General features: G+C 50.3%; 1 protein-coding gene across 3 annotated transcripts in view; it reads right to left on the bottom strand.

The window, feature by feature from the left end:
* The window catches only part of LOC145505864 (uncharacterized), a 92,029-nt gene that overhangs the window by 33,473 nt on the left and 44,776 nt on the right, over window positions 1-13,780 (bottom strand). For all 3 annotated transcript variants that reach the window (XM_081488998.1, XM_081489009.1, XM_081488990.1), the window contains 4 exons: window positions 13,218-13,367; window positions 10,261-10,484; window positions 8,257-8,488; window positions 1,809-2,030 (listed from right to left, as the gene is read on the bottom strand). In XM_081488998.1, coding sequence (XP_081345124.1) covers window positions 1,809-2,030; window positions 8,257-8,488; window positions 10,261-10,484; window positions 13,218-13,367 — 828 coding nt within the window. The remainder of the gene's footprint in view (window positions 1-1,808; window positions 2,031-8,256; window positions 8,489-10,260; window positions 10,485-13,217; window positions 13,368-13,780) is intronic.

The raw sequence follows: 13,780 nt of genomic DNA on the forward strand, positions 1-13,780 counted from the left end.
CTGGAAGCAGCCTTCTCAAGCCTAATTCTTCTAAAGCAGACTTACACCACATGTATGAAAGGGTCAAACCAGGACCAGAACTTGCTGCTGGTGCAACTCCCGTCCGCCAGGTCAAAATCCACTGCAGGTCCCTCCGTAGTCGACTACTAAGTAACCAATGTGGGCAAAGGCCTGACATTAAAAGTGAAAGGTCTCAAGGCCGCTTTTCCCAGAATTCTCTACATATTGAACTCTGCCACCTAATCTCCTCCTGTTGCCAAAGAGTAGTGGGAAAAGGTTATACAAGCGTGCAAATATTCTGTTTTGAGTTCTCACATTGAGCTCTCACAGAGAATTACTCACACCAAGCTACTAAACAAGGACACCTGCTGTAGCACATGTCGGAGGGGTTCTGTCTGAGACGGTCTCACGGGGGAGGGGTGGGGCAGGGTGGGCGCTGTCTGCCTGCCTACAAAGGAGAGGTGAGGCTCACAGGAGGAGGCCCGAACCCTCAGCACTCTTCTCTTTTCACAATGACCGTTAGGCAGTTTCTCATCAATCATGACAGCCGCAGACACGACCACCAGAAACATCATGACTCTACATGGTTACACAGCACGGGCCTGAGGCTCTGAGGGTGAGCAAACGCCACTCGACCTGTCTGACCGCCGGTATCAATGTCACACATCCCCTCAAGGAGCAGAACCTCAGAAAACTAGAGAAGACGGCCAGGCAAGCTGCCTCAGCAGGGCCCACACAGCGGGCTCCCATCTCTCCGAGAGAACGGGCTCCACAGACGTCACCAGACTCGCCTGAGTGAACCCGAAGGAAATTTCAGCATCATCAGGTATACATTCGACAGGCAGGTGGGGGGGATGAACTGGGAGACTGGGGTTGACGTATGTACACTACTGAGACTATGCGTAAAGTCAACAACGAGTAAGGACCTACTCTACAGCACAGGGCAGTCTACTCAGGGCTCTGTGGTGAAGTAAATGGGTAGGAAATCTAAAAAGAGGGATATATGTAGACACACACACACACACACGTATATATATATATATATATATATATATAAATATAAATATAAATATAAATATAAATATAAATATATATATATATATATATATATATATATATATATATATATATATATATATATGACGGATTCACTTTGCTGTACAGCAGACATTGACACAGCAGTGTAAAGCAACTGCTAACTGCTAAGTCGCTTCGGTCGTGTCCGACTCTGTGCGACCCCACAGACGGTAGCCCACCAGGCTCCCCTGTCCCTGGGATTCTCCAGGCAAGAATACTGGAGTGGGTTGCCATTTCCTTCTCCAGTGTATCAAAGGGAAAAGTGAAAGTGAAGTCGCTCAGTTGTGTCCGACTCTTAGCGACCCCATGGACTGTAGCCTACCAGGCTCCTCCATCCATGGGATTTTCCAGGCAAGAGTACTGGAGTGGGGTACCATTGCCTTCTCCAAGAAAAAGGAAAGCAACTAGACTCCAATAAATGAATGAATGGATGAATGAATTTTTCAAAGAGGAACACACTGGGCACCCTAGAACTTGTAGAAATGAGGAGTCCACACCCAGGGTGAGCACAGCGCTAGGGATGCCCTCGTGTTGCTCCACTGCCAATGGACCGCCTGGACCAGGCCTCTTCTACCCCAGAGATCTCGACGCAGAGGCGGGGAGGCCGCCAGTCGCGGTCTCGCCAGCGCTCTGTGCTCCTACTCACGCAGCCATCCCAAAGCTCAGATCAGCCGGAGAACAAGGGACCCACATTCCACCTCAGGACAACAGACACGTCCGCTGTCACTCACTTCGCGGACATCCCGCTGTGGTTGTCTGTTCGCTTCCTCGGACGCGAGGAGCTCCTTCCTGGCCGTGTCCGGGTCCTCCTCCGGCTCTCTCACGTAGGCAGAGAGGTTTGCCAGGCACTCCTTCGACTGGCTCTGCTCCCCTGACTGCCTCTCGATGACCTCCTGGAGCTCGATCACCTTAGCCAGGTCTTCCTCGTGGCTTGGGGAGCCGTCGGAGGATCTCTAAGGGGGAAAGGAAGCCTTAGACAGACAGCCTTGTTTTGGGAGGGAGGGAACACAGCATTTCCGGGCAATCGGTGAGGTCAAAACTTTCTTCTGCACTCTGGGAGCTCACACGACCCTCACGGCCACTCAGATCTACATGGTGCATTGCTGACAGGTCCCAACAGCCCCGCACAGACTGGATGGTAAGGCGAGAACCAGACAGAGAGCGAGACCGAGGACTTGCCTTTCCATTGGTGCTTGGCATGTTTACTTGCTCGGGATTTACATCAAGCACCCCGTCCGTTAGTAGCTTTCCCCAGTTATTCTGCTCTTTAAGAATCATCTGCTAAACGTGAAGTCCACCGGACTTTAGGAAGCATCACTACGAACAAAGCTAGTGGAGCTGATGGAATTCCAGCTGAGCTATCTCAAATCCTGAAAGATGATGCTGTGAAAGTGCTATATTCAATATGCCAGCAAATATGGAAAACTCAGCGGTGGCCACAGGACTGGAAATGGTCAGTTTTCATCCCAATCCCAAAGAAAGGCAATGCCAAAGAATGCTCAAACTACCGCACAATGGCACTCATCTCACGTGCTAGTAAAGTAATGCTTAAAATTCTCTAAGCCAGGCTTCAGCGATAGGTGAACCGTGAACTTCCAGATGTTCAAGCTGATTTTAGAAAAGGCAGAGGAACCAGAGATCAAATTGCCAATATCTGCTGGATCATCGAAAAAGCAAGAGAGTTCCCGAAAAACATCGATTTCTGCTTTATGGACTATGCCAAACAAAGCCTTTGACTGTGTGGATCACAATCAACTGTGGAAAATTCTGAAAGAGATGGGAATACCAGACCATCTGACCTGTCTCTTGGGAAACCTGTACGCAGGTCAGGAAGCAACAGTTAGAACTGGACATGGAACAACAGACTGGTTCCAAATAGGAAAAGGAGGACGTCAAGGCTGTGTGTCCTTGTCACCCTGCTTATTTAACTTAGACGCAGGGTACATCATGAGAGACGCTGGGCTGGAAGAAACACAAGCTGGAATCGAGACTGCCGGGAGAAACATCAATAACCTCAGATATGCAGATGACACCACCCTTACGGCAGAAAGTGGAAAAGAACTAAAGAGCCTCTTGATGAAAGTGAAAGAGGAGAGTGAAAAAGTTGGCTTAAAGCTCAACGTTCAGAAAACTAAGATCATGGCATCAGGTCCCATCACCTCATGGGAAATAGATGGGGAAACTGTGGAAACAGTGTCAGACTTTATGTTTGGGGGCTCCAAAATCACTGCTGATGGTGACTGCAGCCACGAAACTGAAAGACGCTTACGCCTTGGAAGGAAGGTTTTGGCCAACTTAGATGGCATATTTAAAAGCAGAGACACTACTTTGCCAACAAAAGTCCGTCTAGTCAAGGCTATGGTTTTTCCAGTGGTCGTGTATGGATGTGAGAGTCGGACGGTGAAGAAAGCTGAGCGCCACAGAACTGATGCCTCTGAACTGTGGTGTGGGAGAAGACTCTTGAGAGTCCCTTGGAGTGCAAGGAGATCCGAACAGTCCATCCTAAAGGGGATCAATCCTGGGTGTTCATTGGAAGGACTGATGTTGAAGCTGAAACTCCAACACTTTGGCCACCTCATGCGAAGAGCTGACTCATTGGAAAAGACCCTAATGCTGGGAAGGATTGAGGGCAGGAGGAGAAGGGGACGACAGAGGATGAGATGGCTGGATGGCATCACTGACTCGATGGACATGGGTTTGGGTGGACTCCGGGAGCTGGTGACGGACAGGGAGGCCTGGCGTGCTGCGATTCATGGGGTTGCAAAGATTCGGACACGACTGAGCGACTGAACTCAACTGAAGTCTTCACTAAGAGATACTCTTCTATCAATCTCGAGGGGAGGGAGATGGGAGGGAGGCTCAAAAGGGAGGGGATATATGTGTACCTATGCCTGATTTTTCCTGCGATTTGACAGACAAGAACAAAATTCTGTAAAGCAATTATCCTTCAATTAAAAAATAAGCTAATTAAAAAAAAAAAAAAAGATCTCTCCTGGACGCCCAGCTTTTCCGCTGGTCCTGGGTCTGAGGACAGGAAACAGTGGTGGCAACAGTGTGGGGAACAGATAAACCCCTTCAGGGTCCAGACAGGTCTCACTTATACATGTGGGCGTGTGGTTCAGCCAGGGGAGGTTTTAGGAAGCATGCATGGAAAGTATTTTTATAAACAATGAGTGCGTCGTTTTAACCAACTAACCTGTGGCTTTGTAATGGGATTCTGTAAAGAATACTGATCCACTGCAGCTCCACAGGAGCTTGGTGACAACAAAGTGACTTACTGCAAAATACAGCTGAACTCGTTTAACAGCAGCTGGATAAACTGTGCACTCTCCCCTGATCTCTAACAACCACCCTCAGACAACAGAAGGCTACAAAAGCTAGAAATTATCCACATGGAACTGAAGAGGGATCAATCTCAAATTCAAGTTAAAAGAAGCATTTATAAAAATCAGAAAACAACAAAGAACAGAGCAGGGAAGTGACACACCTGGGCTGACTAGGACTGAATGCAGACAAACACCTGCCTCAAAGTCAGGGACCACGGCCAGGCCCTTCCCCCGGGCCTTGTCCTAAGAAAGGCCTCTGGGTCCCCAGCCTGGCACCCTCCGCCAGGATGGGAGCCCGCCCCACGGGTGCCCACGTGAGTCGGATGGGCAGTACCGTGTCCTCATTTAACAGGAGGGCAAAGCAGGCCACAAAGCGGGCAAGCGGCACACCCAGGTCACCAACCTCAGGGTGACGGAGCTACTCTGCTGTGCCCGGCAGAAGGGTTCCTGGGCACTGAGCTGCCTGAACCGGAGCGCGGCTGCCCAAGTCCTGTGGGAAGGCCCCAGGAGTGCTCCATCAGCGGGCTGGGAGCAGGAGAGGGACAAGGAAGGCCAGCCCTCGGGCCACTGGACTCCAACAACAGGGGCTCATCCAAGTGACCCGAGGGGAGAGGCAGCGAGCTCCCTCCTGAGGCTCCCTCCATCAGGGTTGCTGTGATGGACAGGAGGGCCTCTGGAGGAAAGCGGGATGGACGGCACCACGGTTAAGTGTCCAGGCTCTGATCAGACCAGTCTGCACCGCACCGCTGGGTATGCGAGCCTGGGCACGGTGCCCGGCCTCTCTAAGCCTCAGTGTCCATATCTGCTGAATGGGGATAACAGCAGCCTGGACCTCACCTGGGTGTCTGCGGGATTAGATGACGGGCTCAGAAAGCACTGGACACGGTGCCTGGCACACAGAGTCTCCTGCACACTGCTACCCACCGTCATTAAATTGGCTTCCCCCAAATCTAATATCTATGGCTCTGATTCAGTCATTTCTTTTAAGAAAACACTACGTGGAAATTCCATGGTGGTCCAGAGGTGAGGACTTGGCACTTTCACTTTCACACCGGTCTGATCCCTGGTTGGGGAACTAACATCCCATTAGCTGTGCAGTATGGCCAAAAAAATAAGTAAAGAAAATTTTAAAAATAATAAATAATACTATGTCTATTATAAATAAGCATGAGATGATTAGAAGGCAACCAAGTGGGAGAAAGGCAAACTGTTACAATTGTCCCAACCAATGACCTATTTCCAACAGAACCATCAGTTCAGTTCAGTTCAGTTCAGTTCCGTTCCGTTCAGTCGCTCAGTCGTGTCTGACTCTTTGCGACCCCATGAATTGTAGCACGCCAGGCCTCCCTGTCCATCACTAACTCCCGGAGTCCACCCAAACCCATGTCCATCGAGTCAGTGATGCCATCCAGCCATCTCATCCTCTATTGTCCCCTTCTCCTCCTGCCCCCAATCCTACCCAGCATTAGGGTCTTTTCCAATGAGTCAACTCTTCGCGTGAGGTGGCCAAAGTACTGGAGTTTCAGCTTCAAAATCAGTCCTTCCAATGAACACCCAGGATTGATCTCCTTTAGGATGGATTGATTGCATCATCAGCATATTTTAAGTGGTGGGTGAGTTTCATTACTTCTATTAAAATGTCAATCATCCACCAGTACGTAACCACATAGTGTTCATTCACTAACACGATAAGGACTCTAATACTTCACAGAGAAACAAAGGCATGCTAAATTACTAAATAGTTTACCTTTCGACGATGCTTCCTTAACTCACTAGACTGATAGATGCATGCAGAGAAATGAAGAGAAACCAGATTTATTGCGACTTTGAAGCTAAAAATTCAAGAATCAATATAGGCAAAGACAGTAAAGCAAAAATGACGGCAAACATATAAGTGAGATGTAGATTTAGAGAACATGTAACTGGAAACAGAACAATTTGTTGGACCACATTAGTTAAATAAGCTATTCAAGATTTACTAGAGAAACACTATACATTATTCCTCAGGAAGATACAATTCTATTACAACATCATGATTTGTTAAAGCACAGCACTGTGTACAACAAAGGGCCTTAACAGTTGTCTGTTCTCAGCCAAACCTCTCTATAAGTTAGTTTCTCTTAATAAAAAAAACATGTTATACTTTAAAATAGTAATTTAACTGACGAGGAAGTTGCCGTAATACCTATTTTAACACTGAACAAATCTAACCACCTGTTGGACATTAATGTAAAACCGTTACCTAGAATTTGATTTCAAACTTCTGAAAATAAATTCATTAAAGCAGGTACCCTATGAAAATATGTAAGAATGAAAGCTAGCATAACAGCAGGTGGAGTCTTCACATTTTATGAACCATAGAAGATACTTTGTAAAAGAGTCTGGTAGAGACATTAAGCATGCAAAAGCTGATGAGATTTACAGTCTCAAATACAAGCACCAACACAGAAAGGATGTTGTGTCAAAAGTCCATTAATTCTACACATAAGAGGATCATTTCTTCAGGTAAGCATAATCTCAGTTATGAATTACACAGGTTCTGTAGTGTATCATCCATCTACATTATGCTTGTAACTGCACAGTGATAACAATAATTCAAACTTAGTGCTATGGGGGAAAAACACCATTTAATGAGACATGAAGACAAAGCAGAAACCCGACTAAGGGGACACACGCTGTGGACCCCAGACTGCTATGACCAGAGCAAGTGGGAGGACGGGGGAGGGGAGATGGATGGGTAAACTACAGCCTCGGGGGGGTGCGGTTGTGGGAAGCTGGGGTCTGGATTGATGACAACGAAGCAGACAACAGGATGAGACAGGAAATCAAAACCAACGATGAAAGCAGACACACCGTCAGAGAACTCCAGCAACAAGAAAAAATATACAGAACTGTTCTTTTACAAATACTCGGAAAGAAATCAAGCATGAAACCACAGAGAAATCGTCAAAGAATACACACTATCAACTAATTGGCCAGTGATGCATATTATAAAACCAATGTGTCAAAAGACCACAAAATAGACCAGTTATCACTTCACATGCTGCTAAAATGATTCACAGTTAATTTAATTATATGCTGACTAACAATGCAGCTAACATGAAATGGGTGGTAACAAAAAAAGTGATAATACAAGTGCAGTTACAAAGCAGAGTGTTGTAGACATGATTTCACAGGGTAAACAGCAATGCGCTCAGGAAACCTAAGCTAAACATGGAAGAAAGCAGGAACATGCGCTTCAGAGCTGCACACTCTGTCACCAAAAGCCCTAGGTCGTCATCCCATTTTTAGACTCAGAAGAGTGAGGAAGCCCAACTTCTTCCCTGGGGCCCTGGGGCACCAGGCTTTTAACCTGGTTTCACACCCAGAGCTGGCCTGAGCGTGCAGCCAGGTCCAGCAGCAAGCAGACCAGTTTAGATTCTTGGCTTTGTTCCCACCGCATGGCCTGCAGCCTGCAGCCAGGTCTCCCCAATGAAAAATGTGCTGCGTGGGTCTCACACGCCAGGAGAGCTGCCTATGGTTACTTTCACAAGGCTGTCTACTCGGTGACAACAGAAACTTCCCTGCACCTGCTGTGTCCAGCACAGGCCGGGCCCAACGTTACAGAGGCAGGCCCTGGCTGAGTTCATGATGACGTGCTAAGCCGGTGGTCCAAATATCAAGACTAATTTGTTGCTGTGCGAGTATGGAATGATTCAAGACTAGGCAGTTTTTAAAAATCTTAGACCTCTAAGCGTAGCAAATGTACCTGAGTTTCTTCTGGGTAAAAACAGAAAAAACAAAAAACAAACAAACAAAAAAGAAAGCCAGTGTGCTGGGGGAGGGACGTGGCAGGGAGGAGGCAGACACATACCAGAGTCTTGATGTCCCGCTGGTCTACTTTCCGCGCCGAGCTGTGCCGCCTCCTTGGGGGCTTGGCGCGCCCACTGCTGGGCGGGCAGGAGCTGGCGAGCGAGGAGGCGGGACACAGGTTGAGGGAGCTCGAGGATTTACAACAACGAAGGTTGCCTAAGCTCCCCTTGCCCACCCTGCTCTCAGTATCCTCGGCCCGCTGCTCCGTGTTCTCCTTCTCTTCTTCGATCAACCTAAAATAGAATAAAACCCGTCACCTGCCTTTGTCAGCAGAGGAACGTGTCTGGACAACAAATGTGGGCTTGCATTCTGTGTCACGATTAGCATATTCCAGGAACAGTTGCTCAATTAACATCTCAGCAAAAAGGTTCAACTTTCCCTCTTTTCAATATTCTCAAACTTAGAATAACTTATCCTTGAGTCTTACAAAGTGGCCCCTGATCATTCTCGTTTGATTTGACTGGTTTACTCTAACATTCTGACGGGGCCTGGGTGGCGCCTCTCTCCCTGTGAGGAGATAACCTGAAGTTGACAACCTTTACCTTCCCTGCTCTCAGGGCAGAGATGCACGGCAGTGCCTCAAGTCTATTCCGCTGGGAATCAGGAACTCTGTACAATCAAAACAGTGAGCCACGAACAAGCTGGAGTTTCTAAACACAAGTCTCTAGACCAGATGAAGTGCTGAATTGATTTTTTTATTTTTTAGGTTGTCTATGTACAAATGCATCACTTGATGAAGTTCTCCACCAGCTTTGTGTGAGTTTCTGGACTCATGTCAATGTGCTGCATTAACCTAGAATTCACAGTTACTGCTCTTCTCCCCTAATGTCTCGCGGATGATTTTATATAGCAGTTTAAATATTCGATTATGCATATAACATGATTTTCAAAATAAAATACAAGATTCTCGCAGGTCGTCACCTCTCCAGTTTCACTTCTCCTTATCCACCCTGAAAGTTTTTCACTGTTGATAACAAGTTGATGGAAAGAATTTACCATTTACCTCAAGTCAACATGTTACCTAAGGAAAAATCACTTTTACCTGACAACATGCTGTAAAAATAAACATATTAATATGTAACCGTTCCGTATTTCCTGGGGGAGGGGGAAAGACAATCTTTCTGAGCTGTCTGTGCTCAAACACGGCCCACAAAGCAGTCTGTCTCAGCGTCAAACGTGCAGGCGGCACCACCTGCGTTTGCTGGTTGTGCCCTTCACCCCTGCCTTTCCCCCGGGCCCCCCGCACTCGGCTGACAGGAACGGGCACCTCGGCCTGGGCTGACGTGACAAGAACAGTCTGAGCAGCAGCTCTGCCAGGTCCTGTGCAGGGTCACCGGCCTGTGGCCACTCTGAACGTGGACAAGGGACAGGAGGCAGAGCTGTGCGGGTGCGGCACCAGGCTGGCCTCGGGGCCCCCAGCCACCTGGCCGCACCCAGACCCAAGGCCCCTGCTCGCCATGAGGCGGGCCTTTGGATTCTATCCCGTTTGTAAACTGTTATAACAGCCCAGACGGTGTCTACAGAAAACATCTCACAGACACTGATGAGTTGAGAAGAACTCAAACACATGTCCTTGGACCACTGTCGTACAACAAGCCAACCTTCACACTGTATTAAGTTCAAAAGGAAAATGCAGATCTGAGGGGGAATTTGCCACCCCAAAACCCCAGCTTTTCTGTTTCAGGTGGCTTTTCACCAGAATGTGGGAGGCTCCGAGGGACACACGAGGGCGAACCTTCAGTGCTGGAGGGTGCACGGGCCGCAGGGGACACTGTCACGGCACCTCACCCACCTTGGGGCTCAGAGCTGGTGGGGGGACACCCCACAACGCCCCCCACAGCCCTGGCTGACTGAGCTCTATAATCAAGGGCAATCTCAGAACTGAAAATTCTTGAAGCAGACTTGAAGTCAGTTTCCTTACTATGGAACACTCAGCCTTCTCTAAGGAGAAGACAGCTCCTCAGAGAAGCCGAGTTTCTGGGGAGCTCGGCTCGGGCTCACCCACCGGATCTCTTCGTTGATGGTGTCCAGCTGCTCCTGAAGCATCACAGTCAGAGTCTCGGCATCGCCCTGCCCGCTGGGCGACAGCAGAGCGGCCGAGCTGAAGAGGGTGGCCCTGTCGCCCCCGCCGTCAGACAAGTCTGCGTCACTCTCGAACGCCTGGGCCACGTTGGCCGGCACGCTGGCTTGCTGCGCGCGCTCCCAGTCCTTTTCCTTCAGGGTCTGCACCTGGGCACGAGAGGACCACGTCTCGTCAGCGACATTCAGGGCAGCTCAAGTCTATCAGGAACTGAACACAAGTTTACATGGAAGCCCCAACTGTGGATAAACGGGCCATGCTTATGAGACACTGCCATCTCTTAAGCGAGCAGTACTGAAGAAACAGGCAGGAGGAGAACCCACTCCCTAGATGGCCTGGTGACATTCAGGTCTTAGCGTGGATGGGAGGCAATCCTATGAGGTTATTCACAAGGGTGGGCCGATGGAGTCAGAGACAAAGTCCGAAAATTACAACAATACATCTGTGCCTCCATCAGCCAGGCTGAAGGAAAATAAGAAAAAGAAATCCTTCAGCTCCGCAGCCTCTGGGTCCACCTCAGCGGTCACCACTTGTGTTACTCACCGAGGAGCGCCATCCTCGCAGGTCCCCAGCCCTCCGTTTTCCAGGCTGGTCTGAACACGCACAGACAGGCGCAAGCAGGGCCAGCAGGGCTGGGAGGGCTGGGAGGGCCAGCCCCCCGCGGGGCTCCTCCCGGGGCGCAGGCCCGCGGGCTGTTCTGGGGGACGGCCCCTCACACCGCAAGGCGGCTCTGTCACCAGAGACGTGCGGGAGAGGGCCTGCTGGGCTCCGAGCCGCCCTCCAGCTCTCACACCTCACACCCTTCTCTCTGGCACATCTCCCCCCGGCCCACTCTCACCCAGGTCCTGCCTTCTTTCCCAGACATGACCTCAAAGCAGCCGAGGGGCAGCCTCGAGGTGCTGGCTTGCTGGCTCCCTGTCCCCCGTGGCCAGCGCCCTCGCCCCTGTCTTCGTCACGACCCCTCCCCAGGGCTGGGCCACCCCCTGCACTGGCTCCAGGACCACCTGCCATCATTCCTGCTCCTCTCCAGCGAACCAGCTGCATATGGCTTCACCCCCATCAGCTCAGCCAGCACGTCCTCTCCCTTCTCTCACCTTAAAATCGCACAAAGGGAACCAGCAGATTCCTCCTCCAGGGCTCCCTGCAGCGCCCACTGAGGGTCTCTGAGAGCTCCCTGGGAGAGGCCTCTACTGTCCCCCTCCCCGCCCAGTCTCCAGCTCTCTGCAAGCAGGCGGTGTGCCCCGCTCGCAGGGCAGCTCCCAGGGAGCTCTGAGGAACCCATGTTACCAAGCCCCCTCCTCTCCTTGCCCTCCCCCCACCCCAAGCATGTCTCTCCCTGGGCACCAGGCCCCGCCCTCCCTGGGGTTACTAGTCAGTCCCTTGCGCCCCTTCTCAACCTTGGAATGCGAGGCACCCCACAGCTCTACCCTTGCACCCCCTATCTCTCCACGGGCACCTGCCTGGTGACTTTACCTTGTCTGTGCCTTTAAACACCATCTGTATGCCCACGACCCAAGTCCACCTTGAGCTGAGTGAGGCCTCTCCTGGATCCAGGCCGGAACACTCAGCTGCTGACCTCACAGGTCCCCTGGACACCCCATGGGCTCATCCACCTCAACAGGGCTGAGGCCCGTCTCTTAGCTCCCTGCCCTGACAGCCCTCCTCAGCTCAGGAAACAGGCTCTGGCCTCGAGCTGCTCAGGCCTGAGCCCGGGGTCCTCCCTGATGCGGCCCTCTCTCTCCCTTATCTCCGCTTGTTGACACGACCCTTGATCTATCTCCGAGTGGCTACTTCTCTTCCGGCCTCCGGGTCTCTGTTCCAGGTCACCCTCCTGGTGTCACCTCGCTGGCCACCCTGTTCACACACGATCGTCCCCCCTCCTCAGACAACTCGGGCACTCTGGTCTCCTTCCCCTGCTCACTACTGTCCGACAGGCTGCGTGGGTTTAAAAATGGGTCCACAAATTCTTCCATCCTCCTCCCTTCAAGAGGCAGAGGGGGCAACTCCTGCTCAGCCCCTGAGCGAGGCAGGACTTCGCAGCTCACTCTCGCAAACAGAACTGAAGGTGTGCGGCTTCCGAGACCGGGGCGCGAAAGGCCCCGGGCTACATCCCGCGCTCTCGCTCTCAGAGGGTGTTCTGAGGAAAGCCAGGCCGTGAAGAGGTCCACACGGCAGGGACCTGGGCCTGTCCCCACCAGCCAGGTGAGTCTGAAAGCCTGCCATCCAGCCCTGGGGGGCCTTCCCATGTTTGCGTCCTCAGGAGGCCCTGAACCAGGCCCACCTGCTGCAAAGCACAGAAACTGGACTGTGACCTGCTCACTGGGAAGTCACTAAGCTTTGCAGTGATTTGTTACATGGCAGTGGATAAAGAACGCACACGGTTTTTAATTCACTGCTGGAGTCCTAGTTCTGACGATGTCTGGCCCAAACTAGCTGCTCACTGAACATGGCAGCTCAAAACACAGACATGTATGAAAACATACATGCCATAAATGAGGCGAAAATACAAAGGTACTTAAACTTCCAATGAGAATTCTTCTCACTATAAAATGATGGGTATGTGTATCCATTTACTCGCAGGATGATTTCAATCAAAACGGTGCTAATTAGTACTGTGCTGGGCCTCACAGTAGGCCACAAGTTATCAAAATTGGTTCTTTTAAGAAAAAAAAGCATGCCTTAAAAGGAAACTCGTAGCCAGAAAAAGGAAAATGGGAAGACATAAAGCGATCTATCAACGCTTTGTTCCAAAACCATTTCAGGACCACAGTGTGAGGGGGCAGGTGCCTTACAACGTGGGAGTCACATGAAAAGGTGTTTACCTTCCTTCCTCAGGAATTCACCACTATAAAAGTCAGACACAGTTCAGTAAAAGCCGTTACCTGTCGATGCATAGAATCCTTATCTGCGATTTCATTTCCAAGTTTATCATTGAGGTCGTCGTGCACAGAGGTGGCTTCGCGCTGGGCGGCAAGGTAGCATCTCTCAAGGGTAGTGATTCGCACCTCCACGTCCGTGTTCTGGACCATGGCCTACACCGGGCATTGCAGAGTAGAAAAGGTAAGTCATTATCATGGAACATTCCGATACACGTACGCGTAAAAAAGTTGGACTAAATCCTAAGTTTCAACTCAAAAATAAAGTTAGCGTCCTCAAAATTAAAGTCCTAGACACGGCAGTTTCCTCGGACGTGAGCAAAAACGTGCCTACTTAAAATGTCACATTTGCCACGATTGGCACCCATATGTCTGTATTAACGTTCTGTCTGGCCACTCGGTTTCCCAAGCTTCTCTTCAACATAATCAACCCAAACAGCAAAGAGTATACTAAACTACCCTGTTATTGCATGAATTCCAGGAGGAATGGTATCTGGCATGAAGTCACGACCTCTGTCTGCTACACCACACAGGCGGACTGGATCCACAAGAGGGAGGGACCTTCGACA

The sequence above is a fragment of the Giraffa tippelskirchi genome, chromosome 1, assembly GCF_054371585.1.
Source record: "Giraffa tippelskirchi isolate mGirTip1 chromosome 1, T2T-mGirTip1v1.2.pri, whole genome shotgun sequence".
Taxonomy (NCBI): domain Eukaryota; kingdom Metazoa; phylum Chordata; class Mammalia; order Artiodactyla; family Giraffidae; genus Giraffa; species Giraffa tippelskirchi.